At 40.3% G+C, this 14325-nt stretch overlaps 1 protein-coding gene across 14 annotated transcripts in view; it reads right to left on the bottom strand.

Moving 5' to 3' along the window:
* The window catches only part of AKAP9 (A-kinase anchoring protein 9), a 172210-nt gene extending 159895 nt beyond the window's left edge, over positions 1-12315 (bottom strand). For 10 of the 14 annotated variants that reach the window (XM_021936074.2, XM_021936076.2, XM_021936072.2 and 7 more), the window contains exon 1: positions 12045-12311. In XM_021936074.2, coding sequence (XP_021791766.2) covers positions 12045-12092 — 48 coding nt within the window. In that variant the 5' untranslated portion in view covers positions 12093-12311. Of the gene's footprint in view, positions 1-12044 lie in introns of all 14 variants that reach the window. The other 4 variants (XM_021936082.2, XM_021936084.2, XM_003896346.5 and 1 more) reach the window with 3 other exon arrangements.
* Between the last annotated feature and the right edge of the window lie 2010 nt (positions 12316-14325).

Here is a 14325-nt window from a genome sequence, read left to right as displayed (position 1 = left end):
TATGCCTGTAGTTCCAGCTACTCGGGAGGTAGAGGCAGGAGGATTGCTTCAGCCTGGGAGTTCAAGGCTGCAATGATCTATGATCACGCCACTGCACTCAAGCCTGGGTGAAAGAGTGAGACGCTGCCTCTAAAAAAATACATAAAATACAAAAACACCCCTCATTAATAGATTCCCACAAAATACGGGATAAAATTCAATCTCCTTAACATAGATTCAAGGATCTTCAAGATGGAGCCCTAGCCTATAGTCTCATTTCTTGCCACATCTTGCTAATAGCTTTATACTCCAATAATACCAAACAAGGTAGGTAATACAATGCCTTCTCCAAAACAAGTCAAATGATTCCACATCTCTGTGCTTTTTCCATTTTGTCTCATTCTTCTGAAAGCTTCTACTCACCTTCCACTCCCTTCTCACCTGGGCAGTTCCTCCCCATCCTTTAAGGCTTCATTCAGTGTTTATCCATCCAGAAAGCCTTTCCTAACTGCTAAAATGGAATCAGATATCCCTCCTCTGTGTTTTTCATGGACCCAGAATTATATTACCCATCGTGTATTTATAATTATCTCTTTACGTCTCTGCCTACTAACTACATAAAGCTTATGCTTAGCAGAGTCCATGTCTCTAACATCCTATAGTGTTAGCAAAGTGTCTAGCAAGTAGTAAGTGCTCAATCATATTTACTGAGTGAGTAAATAACTCCCTGTACTTCACTCTGAATACTTAACTTACTATATTGTGATTGACTTTCTACTCTACTCGAATGTGAAAGTATCAGAGGCAGGCTTGTGACTTTATCTCTGAATTCCCACTGACTTGCATGAAGTAGAGGCTTGAGTAAATATTAAGTTATCTAGGATTTGATCTGAAAGACTGAAAAGAATGGAGTAGAGGGTTAACAAAATGAAAAGGGTGTTTTAAGATTAACCCAGTGACAATATATAGGATGAACCAGAGAAGATGAAGTAGAGGTAAGGAAACCAAATAGATGAGGGAATGTGGGCCTGATTCTATTCGACTGCAATATTAGAATTGAAAGAAAAAGGTTAAGTGTGAGACAACTTTTTAATTTTTTATTTTTTATTTTATTTTTTATTTTTTGAGACAGAGTCTCACTCTGTTGCCCAGGATGGAGTGCAGCGGCGCGATCTCGGCTCACCGCCAAGTGTGTGAAACCAATTTTTAATTTAAAAAGTAGGATTTGGTTATGAGTGTATAGAATAAAGGGACATAATCACAGAATAATTCAAAGGATTTTTTAACCAAGATGCTTTCTGAATACATTAGTAAGTATAAACTAAACTACTGAGCCTAGAAAATATCATGGTGCATGAGACAGAAAAGAGAACATTGGCTGGGAGTGGTACTCACACCTATAATCCCAGTATACTGGCCGGCCAAGGTGGGAGAACCGCTTGAGCCCAGGAGCTCAAGACCAGCCTGGGCAACATGGCAAAACCCTGTCTCTACAAAAATTTTAAAAATTAGCCAGGCATGGTGGTGAGCCCCTGTAGCCCCAGCTACTCAGGAGCCTGAAGTGAGAGGATCAACTGAGTTCAGGAGGTCGAGGCTGCAATGAGCCATGATCATGCCACTACACTCTAGCCGGGGCAACAGAGTGAGATCCTGTCTCAAAAATGAAAGAAAAGAAAAAAAAAGGGCAAAAAAGAAAATAGAGAGAAAGAGAGTGAGATAGAGAAAGAAAGAAGAGAAAGCATAGAACAATAAAAAAATTTAAGTACAAATCCTAGAGAAAAAGTGGACAGACTTTCCTGCCATACAATTAAAATCCTGAGGCCTATTAAAATTACCTACTTTATCTCACCCTTTGAATTTATTAAAAAACTACATATTCTGCCGAGCGCGGTGGCTCAAGCCTGTAATCCCAGCACTTTGGGAGGCCGAGACGGGCGGATCACGAGGTCAGGAGTTCGAGACCATCCTGGCTAACACGGTGAAACCCCGTCTCTACTAAAAAATACGAAAAACTAGCCGGGCGAGGTGGCAGGCGCCTGTAGTCCCGGCTACTCGGGAGGCTGAGGCAGGAGAATGGCGTAAAAACCCGGGAGGCGGAGCTTGCAGTGAGCTGAGATCCGGCCACTGCACTCCAGCCTGGGCGACACAGCGAGACTCCGTCTCAAAAAAAAAAAAACAAAAAAACAAACAAAAAAAAACTACATATTCTTTTCAACTAAAAAAGAACTCTAATTTTCTTTTTCTCAAACTTTATTATAAAAATTATGAATGGTTGTTTAAAGTGGAAAAGTGAGAGTTCTCTTGTTATACGAGGCATTAGAAATGCTCAGATATGAATTTTCATTGTGAAAGGAATTTATACAAATTAAAATTAAATATTATTTTGGCAAGTATAAAAAAATTCACACCAAAAGTATTTCCAATATTTTTTAAGTTGTATATGAATAGATAAGAGAGTTTCTGTAACTTTCAGCCAAAACTCATTACTTCATACATAAACTCCCAGTAGATATTTGCTAATGCAGTTTTAACATAGTTTCTTTTCTAATAACTTGCCATTTAGAAGAAGATCTACTAATTTACTTGGCTCTCAAGAAACCAATTATATATAGTCAAGAGAATATAAATGGCATAAGAATTAACTGAGATCTCTGCCTCATGCCCACTGCAATCCCCACAAGGTCTCCTTCACACACAAAATTTGATTCATGATACATACGGAGAACTACTATTCCAGTTATAATTGATCCCTGTCACTATCTTCTCTGGGGAAACAACTAATAAGGCAATACTAACTTGAATAAAAGTGAGACCCTGGGCCGGGCGCGGTGGCTCACGCCTGTAATCCCAGCACTTTGGGAGGCCAAGGTGGGTGGATCACGAGGTCAGGCGGTCAAGACCAGCCTGGCCAACATGGTAAAATCCCGTCTCTACTAAAAATACAAAAAAATTAGCCAGGTGTGGTGACGTGCACCTGTAGTCCCAGCTGCTGGGGAGGCTGAGGCAGGAGAATGGTGTGAACCCGGCAGGCAGAGCTTGCAGTGAGCTGAGATCACGCCACTGCACTCCAGCCTGGGTGACAGAGCAAGACTCCGTCTCCAAAAAAAAAAAAAAAAGTGGGATCCTGGAGGAATAAATACAGCCTAATCACAGAGCCCACAATGAGGAATCCTATTAAACAACAAATTCTGTAGTGTGTTCAGTACTAATAGGGGAGCCTAGATTTTATATCCTATTAGTTTTTCAGAGATCTGTAAATCAGAGAACCTATGAAAACAATCTTTATAGATTAGAACTTTGTATGGTAAAGTTGAGTATAGTTCTGAATCATCAAAACAATAATCTTGGGGGCTTTAAGAAATGATTTCTTAAAAGGGGGAAAAACCCTTAAACTTACAGAGAAACTTTCAGACCACACAAAAATCTCAGAGAACAGTAAACCACAATAAGAATCATAACTCTGATGGTAACTGAAAACAAACACTACATTGTTCATGAACAAGGAGGAAAAAGGAATTTTACATAGTACAAAAGAATCTATAAATTTAAACAAGAACCTAACCAAAACTACTCCTGAAATAATATTAAATTTTTGAATACTCTAAATATTGAACACTTTTGAATACTGTTAAACTCATGCACAAATCAACCAAAGCTTTATGCAGTGCACCTAGAAGGGCACTAAGTGTTGTAAGTTACATTTTGGTGATGACTAAGATAAAAAGTAAAAGGGGTATCAATATGATAACAAAGACATCTCATACTGGTGAAGTAGCTATAGATCTGCCATGTTCACATACTAAAATGACAGGTCTTTTTATTTTTGAACCCTAAGTTACTTTTTTCTCACAGTGTAAATGGATTGGCAATGATCAAGCCAAAAATCCAACAGGTGCCCCTTTGACCAACTGCATGCACTTGTAAAACAGCTGGTCATGGAATGGAATGACTCACTGGCCAACAAAGAAATCAAACTTCAGCATCATGCTCTTATCAACTCACCAAGAATCTATTATTCAAAGGAAGCAACAATTTAAATTTTGGCAAAGCCCAAAAAGCCTAAAAAAAAAAAAAATGGAAGATAATCCCACTGGGGATATGTATTTCTACCCATTCCTCTCTGGCACTTGAGTGCACACGCTCTCTCTCTCTCCACAAATATAGAAAGTATATATATATAGATAGAGATATAGATATAATTAATATTAGATAAAAGAAGTTGGTAACAACCCAATTAAAAAATGGGCAAGGGATATTAACAGACATTTCTCTAAAGAAGATCTACAAATGGGCTGGGCGCAGTGGCTCAGGCCTGTAATCCCAGCACTTTGGGAGGCCGAGATGGGCAGATCACCTGAGGTCAAGAGTTCAAGACCAGCCTGGCCAACATGGTGAAACCCCATCTCTGCTAAAAACACAAAAAAATTAGCCGGGCATGGTGGTGGGTGGCTGTAATCCCAGCTACTCAGGAGGCTGAAGCAGGAGAATTGCTTGAACCCAGGAGGCAGAGGCTGCAGTGAGCTGAGGTTGCGCCATTGCACTCCAGCCTGGGTGACAAGAGCAAAACTCCATCTCAAAAAAAAAAAAACCTACAAATGGCCAAAAAGCACATTAAAAGATGATACTTAACATCATTATTTACTAGGAAAATACAAACCAAAGCCACAATTAGAAACCACTTAATACCCACAAGGATGAGTATTAAAAACAAACAAACAAACAAACAAAAACCAGAAAACACAAGTGTTAGTGAGGCTATGGGAAAACTGGAATGTCTCACACATTGCTGATGGGAATGTAAAATGGTACGGTCACTATGGAAACAGTCTGACAGTTCTTCAAAAAGTTGAAATATAACTACCATATTACCTTGCTCAGTTCTACTACTAAGTATATCCCAAGAGAAATGAAAACAGGTACTCAAATACATCCATACAAATGTTCATAACAGCACTATTCACAATAGCCAAAAGGTAGAAACAACCCAAATGTCTAGAAATGGATAAACAAATTATGGTATATACATACAATGGAATATTATTCAGCCATAAAAAGGAAAGAAGTACTGATATATGCAACAAAATGGATGAACCTTGAAAACATACTAAGTGAAAGAAGTCAGACACAAAGGGTTACATATTATATGATTCCATTTATATGAAATATCTAGAACTGGTAAATTCAGAGAGTGTGTTGGTGATTGTTAGTGGCTAGAGGGAAGAAGCAATGAAGAATATCTGCTTGATGGGCACAGAGTTATAGAGATGAAAAAATGTTTGGGAAGTAGATAGAAGTGGTAGTTGCATAACATTGTGTTAAGCCACTGAACTGTTCACTTTAAGATGGTTAATTTTTCTTACGCGTTTCACCTCAATTAAAAAAATAATTACAGGTTCTTTATATCTAGCACCTAGAGAACTCAAAAAGCTCCCATTATTTCATTTATCCTTCAAAACACCTGTTGAGATACACATCATAAGATTATTCCAATAGAAAATAAGGCACAGAATTTGTGATCATTTAAATAAATGCTTGCAGCCAGGCGCGGTTGCTCACGCCTGTAATCCCAGCACTTTGGGAGGCCAAGGCGGACGGATCACAAGGTCAGGAGTTTGGGACCAGCCTAGCCAATATGGTGAAACCCTGTCTCTACTAAAAATACAAAAACTAGCCAGGTGTGGTGGCAGGCGCCATAGTCCCAGCTACTCGGGAGGCTGAGGCAGGAGAATAGCTGGAACCTGGGAAGCGGAGATTGCAGTGAGCCGAGATCGTGCCACTGCACTCCAGCCTGGGCGACAGAGCGAGACTCCATCTTGGCGGGGGGCAGGGGTGGGGGTGGAAGGGGCGGAAAAAAAAGCTTGCTAAGTAAAAGTTCATAGCTGCAGTCGTAGGCGTTCAAAAATGTTGGTTGAACAAATGAGCAAACAAATGTCTCCAAAGTCCTAGTGCCATTTCTACCAGGCCAGAGAGCAATATTATAAATTCTCTTTCTCCCTCTCTCCAGCACACACACACACACACACACACACACACACACATACACGCACAGACACACACACACACAGACCCCAGATGCCAAACCGCTTTTATAAATAAGTTTTGAAAAATTCCGCAGCTTTTTCAAATTAGTTTTTAAATGAATGTTAACCAATTATATAAAGTGACTAATCTTAATTTTAGTGGAATCTTACTAAGAAATAAATATAAACAATGTCCCTTATTGTTTTAACAATTTACCATAACCTTTTCTAGCTATATTAGAAATTCACTTACATTTCAATATTCAGTAGCCTATAATAGACATTTTGTAGTCATAGTTTTTACTATGAATCTTATTTATAAAATGAGAGATGTTTTTGGTTGAAAAAAATTTTTGTTCTGTTCTTGTCATATTTCAATCACTTGGATGTATCCTATCTTTTTCACTTCCTCTTTCCATGAGCTATCATTCAACTTTCAGTTTCACTGACAGGGCATCACATTCCTTCCTCCACATTCTCTCTCTAAACACCATGTTTTGCTTCATTCCGACAAAGCCTGAGCTGGGTGCAGTGCGTCACACCTATAATCCTGGCACTTTGGGAGGCTAAGGCAGGAGGATTGCTTGAGCCCAGGAGTTCAACACCAGCCTGGGCAACATGGTGAAATCCAATCTCTACGAAAAATTTTTAAAAATTAGCCAGGTGTGGTGGTGCACATCTGTAGTCCCAGGTGCTCAGGAGGTTGAGGCAGAAGGATCACTTGAGCTCAGGAGGTCGAGGCAGGCTGCCACTCCATCCTGGACAACAGAGCGAGACCTTGTCTCAAAGAAAAAAAAAAAAGCCTGAAGGTCATGAATTAGTTTTAAGTCATAGGCAATGTACCATTGCCACAATAAATGTTGATGAAGGTTATCAAACTGCTGCATCTACTCCGAATGCTAAGTAAGCTCTGTCACATGTAAGTATAAAAAACTAGAATGCTTAAAACAGGAAGGGAAAACACTTTCTTAGCTGTGGAACACATTATCTGAAACATGCAAAGAACAGTTTTACACCATAACCAGCTTTGTCTATCACAGTGGAAACAGTAATTGAAAAGTCCTGCTATCAATAATCCATACACAGCTTGCATGAAGCATCATCCTTTTTTTGGTACACAATGGGAACTACTCTTCACACTGAAAATGCTTGCTAAACAAAAGTCATGTAATTACAAATTACTGAATATAATAGGCAATAATTTTTTATTCTTCAGCAAATAATGCCCATTATATAAAATACTGAATAACTTAAAAAAAGTATACCTAATGCAAATTTATAAGAGTAATAATTTTATATTAAATATACAACTGTCCTCTAATTCTGTTCACTTAAATTACAATACTTTCTTTACGGGACATGAATAATTATACTTGGGAAAAAATGAAGTCATTTAAAGCAGAGTTAAAATAGTTTGGTTCAACACAAGGACAACCTATGTAGTGCCATCCCTGTCAAAACACTGTAGAGGGAGTTAGCCTAGCTCTGAAAATATTTACTTAATACATAATGCAGTAATGTCTTACATCTCCCAGGGTCATGCTTCTTGCAACATCAATACTGAGGAAATAGCTGAGACCCAATAGTAAACCAAAATAACCAACAAGCAGCAGAAAACACTAAATTGCCCTAAAGCCCATTGGGCAAACTCCACTGGTCTCCATTTTTGTTTTGGTTTGTTTTTTTGAGATAGAGTCTTGCTCTGTCATCCAGGCTGGAGTGCAGTGGCACAACCTCAGTTCACTGCAAATTCCACCTCCTGGGTTCAAGTGATTCTCCTGCCTCCACCTCCCCAGTAGCTGGGATTAGTGCCCGCCACCACGCCCGACTAATTTTTTATATTTTTTAGTAGAGACGAGGTTTTGCCATGTTGGTCAGGCTGGTCTCGAACTCCTGACCTCAGGTGATCCACCCACCTCGGCCTCCTAAAGTGCTTGGATTACAGGCATGAGCCACTGCGCCCTGCCTGTTTTGTTTTTTATACTTTTTTTCTTTTTAGAGATGGGGTCTCATTGTCCAGGCTGGTCTAGAACCTCTGGGCTCAAGCGATCTTCCCACCTCAGCCTCCCAAAGTGTTGGGATTACAGGTGTAAGCCATCACACCCCGCCTAAGGTCTTTGTTTTTTTGTTGTTGTTTTCTTTTTACATAGTATTCTATCAAGCTCAGTTCTGGGTTTACTTGTAGCAAACCTAAAACAGCAAATTAGGAAAAGAGGCAGCTGAAGAGTAAGAGCATTCCCATAGCAATAAGAACTAACAGCAAGGAAAGAAGAACAACAAAAACAGGAGATCTATAAAATGTCTAACAGTATAATCCCAACTATATAATACACTGCACTGAAATAACAATTACAATTCCAGGCCTACACTAAAATAGGAAACATAAGTTATTCTATGCCTCATTTTCCTGTTCTGGATAATGGTCATACACTAAAACATGTGTTTAATATAATGTATTTAATAAGCCTTCATGGTTTTTTAAAAATGGCATTTGAGGCTGAGTGCAGTGGCTCATGCCTGTAATCCCAGCACTTTGGGACATCGAGGCAGGCAGATCACTTGAGGGCAGGAGTTTGAGACCAGCCTGTCCAACATGGTGAAACCCCATCTCTACTAAAAATACAAAAATTAGCCAGGCGTAGTGGTACATGCCTGTAATCCCAGCTACTCGGGAGGCTGTGGCAGGAGAATCACTTGAACCTGGGAGGTGGAGGCTGCAGTGAGCTAAGATCGTGCCACTGCACTCTAGCCTGGGAGACAGCCTGTCTCAAAAAAAAAAAAAAAAAAGGCACTTGATCCTTCTTTTCTGGGCATAAAAGAGATATATTGTATCAATAATTTGGAAATTACTAAAAGTGTAAAGAAAATTAAAATTGCCTATAACCCACAACCCAGAGATAACCACAATTTATATCTTGGTGCTTCAGGTGTCTTGATATTTAAACATGTACATATACCTTTTTCTGGTAACTTTTTTCTTTTTAACCTGGCATTATTTGTGGGCATTTTCTGAACTCAAAAAGTCTTTGTAGAATTATTTTAAATACCACAATTTATTAACCCATTATTACAGATTTGGGGTAGTATAAAATATTTTATAAAGTATACTATATATTATACCGCATATATGACAAGCTATTTAAGAAGTCATCATTTATAAGGTTTAGACACAGAAAGGGAATTTTTCAATGGAACCGTTTACCAATAAATTACCCCCCAAAAGATTTATAAGTTGTGGTTTGTGAAACTAGATTATCAAATACAATACTTAAGTCCAGTGAACAAATGAGACATTTGGAGAATGAAGTCTCAGATAAACTTTGGAAAATGATCATTTAAAGTTGTTTCTGATACCAGGAATATGGAATTCACATTAAGAGAATTCTAGATTACTGTTATTAAATTACAACCATGCTAGTAAAGTAACACTTATTAATGACTCAGTAATCATTCTGCTCATCCATTAAGCAAATATGTATGAATAACTACTATTTGAAAGACATTATATTACGGTGCATTAATATCAATAGTAAGAGCCTTATTAGTAATTCTATAAAATGAGATCGTAGCATTTAAAACACTTTAACAAAACCTGGAAAAATATCCCCCAAATCCCACTGCAGCTCATCCCTCTTTGTACTTATCACCCAGAGTCTGTCTCTCCCACTAAACAGTGAGCAACTTGAGAGCAGACACTGTCACCACCTCTAGGTATAAAATGGGGGTTCAATATAGGTTTGCTGAATGACATTATAATCCAGAGTTTTTCAGTTCTAATCTGAAAGCACACGTTTATACAAATGAAATAATGTATACGCTATTTTTGATAATGCCCTTTTCACACTATTTTTCATATTCCTAGCAGTCTTCATAATCTTAATGGCTTTAAAATATTCCATCATGTTTATATAACTTAGAAAATGATTCTCTTCATGTTGTCTTTAAAAGTTATTTCCAGGGTTTTTTTGTTTGTTTGTTTGTTTTTTGAAACAGGATCTCATTCTGTTGCCCAGGCTGAAGTGCAGTGGCATGATGATGGCTCCCTGCAGCCTCGAACTCCTGGGCTCAAGTGATCCTCCCACCTTAGACTCCTGAGTAGCTGGGAATACATACAGGCACACACCATCATGCCCAGCTATTTTTTTTTTTTAATTTTTTGTGGAGTCTTATGTTGCCCAGGTTGGTCTTGAACTTCTGGGGTCAAGCGATCCTCTCGCCCCAGGATCCCAATGTCAGCATTTTTATATTGTATAGTTAATGTTGCAGCAAACATACCTTGCCTTACAAGTCTCATAGATTTATATCTAACTGGAAAAAGGACTAAATTCTAAAAGAAGATAATCTTTTACAACAAAAATTCATCTTAAACATGTTGGTTTTTACCCATACGCAGAATTTTGAAAGACAAAGAAACACACAAAGAAACTAGAATTGTATTTTGCCAAATCAACTACAACTGCAAGCAATTTAAATAAATCCTCTATTATGAAATGTGTATGTCCAAAGTAAACCATGTTTTGTAGGACTGCTTCACATATATTTAGGAAAGATATTTCTGGGGGCAGGCAATAAAAATTCTGAGGTAACAGACAAATAAGATATCTAATTAGATCTTCAGTGCTTTTGGAGGGGGCACACACTTCATCTCCACTACTTCCTTAGATGCACAGAGCTTGCTCAGCCCCTCAGATTGCACAAGTGTAAGCGCTTGGGCTTCTAAAGGTACCCTGATTACCCTTTCCCACCATTTATAGATTCGAAAGTAAAAATTTACCTGGCTATATACAAGCATTTAAATCTTGACCTTAAATAGAGGGATCCTATAGGAAAGTCAACTATATTTTAGAAATATGAAGCTAGTTTTTACATTTATATTCATTTAACAAACTTGTGTTGAGCTTCTATCACTGCATCTCTGCGGTATGGCCCTTCATTGATAATAAATCACTAACCTGGGTTCCTTTGTTTATGTGCGGAGAAGAGAAAAGAAAGGAAGATAGGAAAAACAGTTACCTGTAATACAATTTTTTGTCCAAGTATGATTGCTAACAATTATCTCTAAAAAGAATATAATCTATAAAAGACGACTTCATTGAAGGGAGGAAGGGGGCTTTTGAGCCCAGACAAAATATACGCTCAAATATGTAATTTTTAAAAGAAATATGCTACGCAGCTTATATTTTGTATATGTTAAATTTCTCATGAAGCCCAATGAACGATGCCTCCGTATAATTGTGTATTGTATTGTTTGCTTTACAGGCTTTTCCATATACGTACACACACATGTACACACACACGCACACGCATAATCAGGATTCGCCAGAGAGATATATAACAACTAAATTACTCAAAGCAGGAATTCTATAGGTGTTACTAGGCATATGGAACCTTTCGGTCCCCAGAAGTTCCATTCACAGACTGCATTAACATTCCATACGACACAAAAGCGCATGCCATGACAAAGACCTTCAAGTACAAACATACAAAGACACGCTTCTAAAAACGCCCCTAAAGCCAAGTTCACAGCTGGCACTTGTGGCACACACAAGCCACTGCTGAGACAGCTGTCACAGGCCAATCACACACACCCAAGAGTGCCAGCGTGCCACCTAAGGAAGACAAGCCGATGATCAGCGCACAAATCCCCAACCCAATAAAGAAAAGCCCTAAATCCCCACCCTGGAAAACACAATGCCTGCACCACCCAGAAAACTCCTTAAAAAATGAAAGGTCGGAGGTTTAGAAGCAACTAAACACTAGTTTACAGCAATACAGTAAAAGGGGAGTTTTATTTGGACATTCACGAGAAAGAAGGCACAACATTCAATCCTCACGGAAGTATTATCAGCTAGCTAGCAGCACAAGGCTTTGTCCCCCAATTGGAAAAAGGGGAAAGGAGGAGGGCGAGGAGAGATGCAGACCCTGCAGCACCTCCCTCTCCGGCAGTGCACTGGGGCTGCGGCGAACTCAGCTTCCCAGACCCCCTCCCACCCCTTGCTAGCCATCGCCTCCCACCGCAGGCCCAGTTGCCTCGGGCTCTCCTACCTTGGCTTTGCCGGCTTCCAGCTTCTTCTGTCTCTCCTCGTCCTCCATGGCCTCTGCAAGGAAGGCAGGGGAAAACAGGGGTTGAGGGGTGGTCGGGGAAAGGTCGGTTTCGACGGAGGTGGGACAGCAAGCTCCGCTGCCCAGAGAGCCGAGCCAGGCCGGCGCTCCCCCGCCCGAAGTGGAAACAGTCTCGGCGCTCACTGGCGGATCGCCCTCAGCCGCACGGGAAGCGCCGTCACCGCCGCCGCCGCCGCCATCTTCGTCTCCACGTAAACACACGGCGAGGCGGGAGGGGCTGGAACGTCTGTCCGCGCAGCCGCCTCGCGGGCAGGTGCGTCTGGGGTCCCGCCCCGGCCCAGCCCTCCGGGGTCAACCCCCGCCAGGCCTGGGACCGGCCTCCGACCCGCGAGGATCCCGCTGTAGGGAGCGCCCTTCCCGCACATCAATGGCTCGCAGGTGGCGGCCGAGCTGAGGGGTAGAAGGGACGGAATGTGCCAGAGGCTCCTGGCCGGACCCCCACCCTCCGTCCGAGGAATCCAGTGCTATTAAAACATGAGTTTTTTTGTTTTTTGTTTTTTCCTTCAAGTTACAAAAATAACACACCTAATGGTGAAATTGGAGAACACCTAAAAGCTCCAATGGAAAAGTTCCAGGGGTGGAGGGTGGGGGGGGGGGGCGGACGCCAGTTTTTCTACCTACGTTAACTCCTCGACTCAAGGAATTATGAGAGGAGCTAATTGCTCTTGTTACTTCCTTAGCCTGAAAAGTCCCTCCCTCTTCCCTCCACTGGTTCCCACTCAATCTCCGGTTCATCCTTCTAGTCCTATCGCACACGCTGCCTCCAAATGGCTTTTCTGACCTCCTGTTCCCTCCAGGGCAACCGAGACACATCCAGTCAAAACGTACTCCCCTCCCCCGACTCCTTCGGGCTTCCCTTTAACAGTAGTGTTCTGAAAGGAGCCTGAGCTTCAGAACCTAGGTTAGGGACAATGCCAGACTACACCAACTTTCTAGCTTTAATGACAAGTTACCTATCCTCCCTGAGCCTACCTGGAAGTTTTGGAAGGGTTGTTAATATATGTAACTGCCCTGGCATATTAAAACGTTCTTAATGTCAGCTTTATTTCTCCTTGGACTTCCTTTATGTACCCTATTAAAATAGGGTACCCTGCACCATATTTTAATAATTTGTGTGCGTCTTAGTTCAGCTCATACTCCCAGGTCCTTGATGACAGAGAATCATCATGAGTCTTGCTCATCTTGGTTTTACTAAAATGACCAGCACAGAGCTCTGCACTCAATAAACGCTTTTTGGATTGAATTGAGCAGTGTTTATAAATTTAGCATTACTATCTTTCCTTGTTTCCCCTACATGTGCTCCCTCAATCCTTTGTATTCTTCTCCCTACCCTCCAACGCTCAAATCCATTCCTGGAGTGAACTACACATTTCAGTGTCTCTGGTTGATTACTCAGGTTTCATATGTATGTGCGGAGAAGAGAAAAGAAAGGAAGAGAGGAAAAACAGTTACCTGTAATACAATTTTTTGTCCAAGCATGATTGCTGACAATTATCTCTAAAAGAATATGTATATAAAAGGAGAGACTAAAGACCTAAAGTCTACTACAAACTGAAGATGAGTTTTAAATAGCCCTCATTTAGAAATCTTAGCTTTAAAAAAGATTTTTTCTTAAGTTCTGTAATGCATACATTCTGCCAACTTCTGACAGCCAAGTGCATGTTGTCCTGTTATCTCAACCTGAATTGGGAACCAGGTGAAATTAGACATTTTATCATAGGGATAAAAGAATTGAGGCAGTAAGTGATTTAGTTACCCATCAAATTAAGAGTAATGACTAGAAGTAAGTGTTCTAATTGTGCAGTGATTTAAATACTGCCTGGATTGAGGGATTATGTGTGTAGATGCTGATTGCATAGGAGGGGGAAGCCCTGGGGTATCTGAAGCTATTCCTGTTTGTTAAGGGATACTGCCTTCTCAGTGACTAAGGAAGTCAGCTATTTGTATGTGCTGAAAATGTTCAAGAATACCTTCCAAAGCAACAAGATTATTTCAATGTTTCCCTTCACTGATAGCAGCCAATCATATACATGTCTATTTTACATAATGGGTGCTCAATCAATATTGAAAGTTAGATTTGTGTTAACTTCTATTAGAAGGGCAAGCATTGGGCACTAGTACTCTGACTCTTCCTTATGGCACCTATTCTGTCATATCTCGTCATACCAATCATTCATTCATGTCATGTCATTCACTTATTCAA

The sequence above is a fragment of the Papio anubis genome, chromosome 4, assembly GCF_008728515.1.
Source record: "Papio anubis isolate 15944 chromosome 4, Panubis1.0, whole genome shotgun sequence".
In the NCBI taxonomy this organism is placed as follows: domain Eukaryota; kingdom Metazoa; phylum Chordata; class Mammalia; order Primates; family Cercopithecidae; genus Papio; species Papio anubis.
The sequence above is the reverse complement of the archived record's forward strand: the minus strand, read 5'-3'. Positions and strand labels throughout refer to the sequence as shown.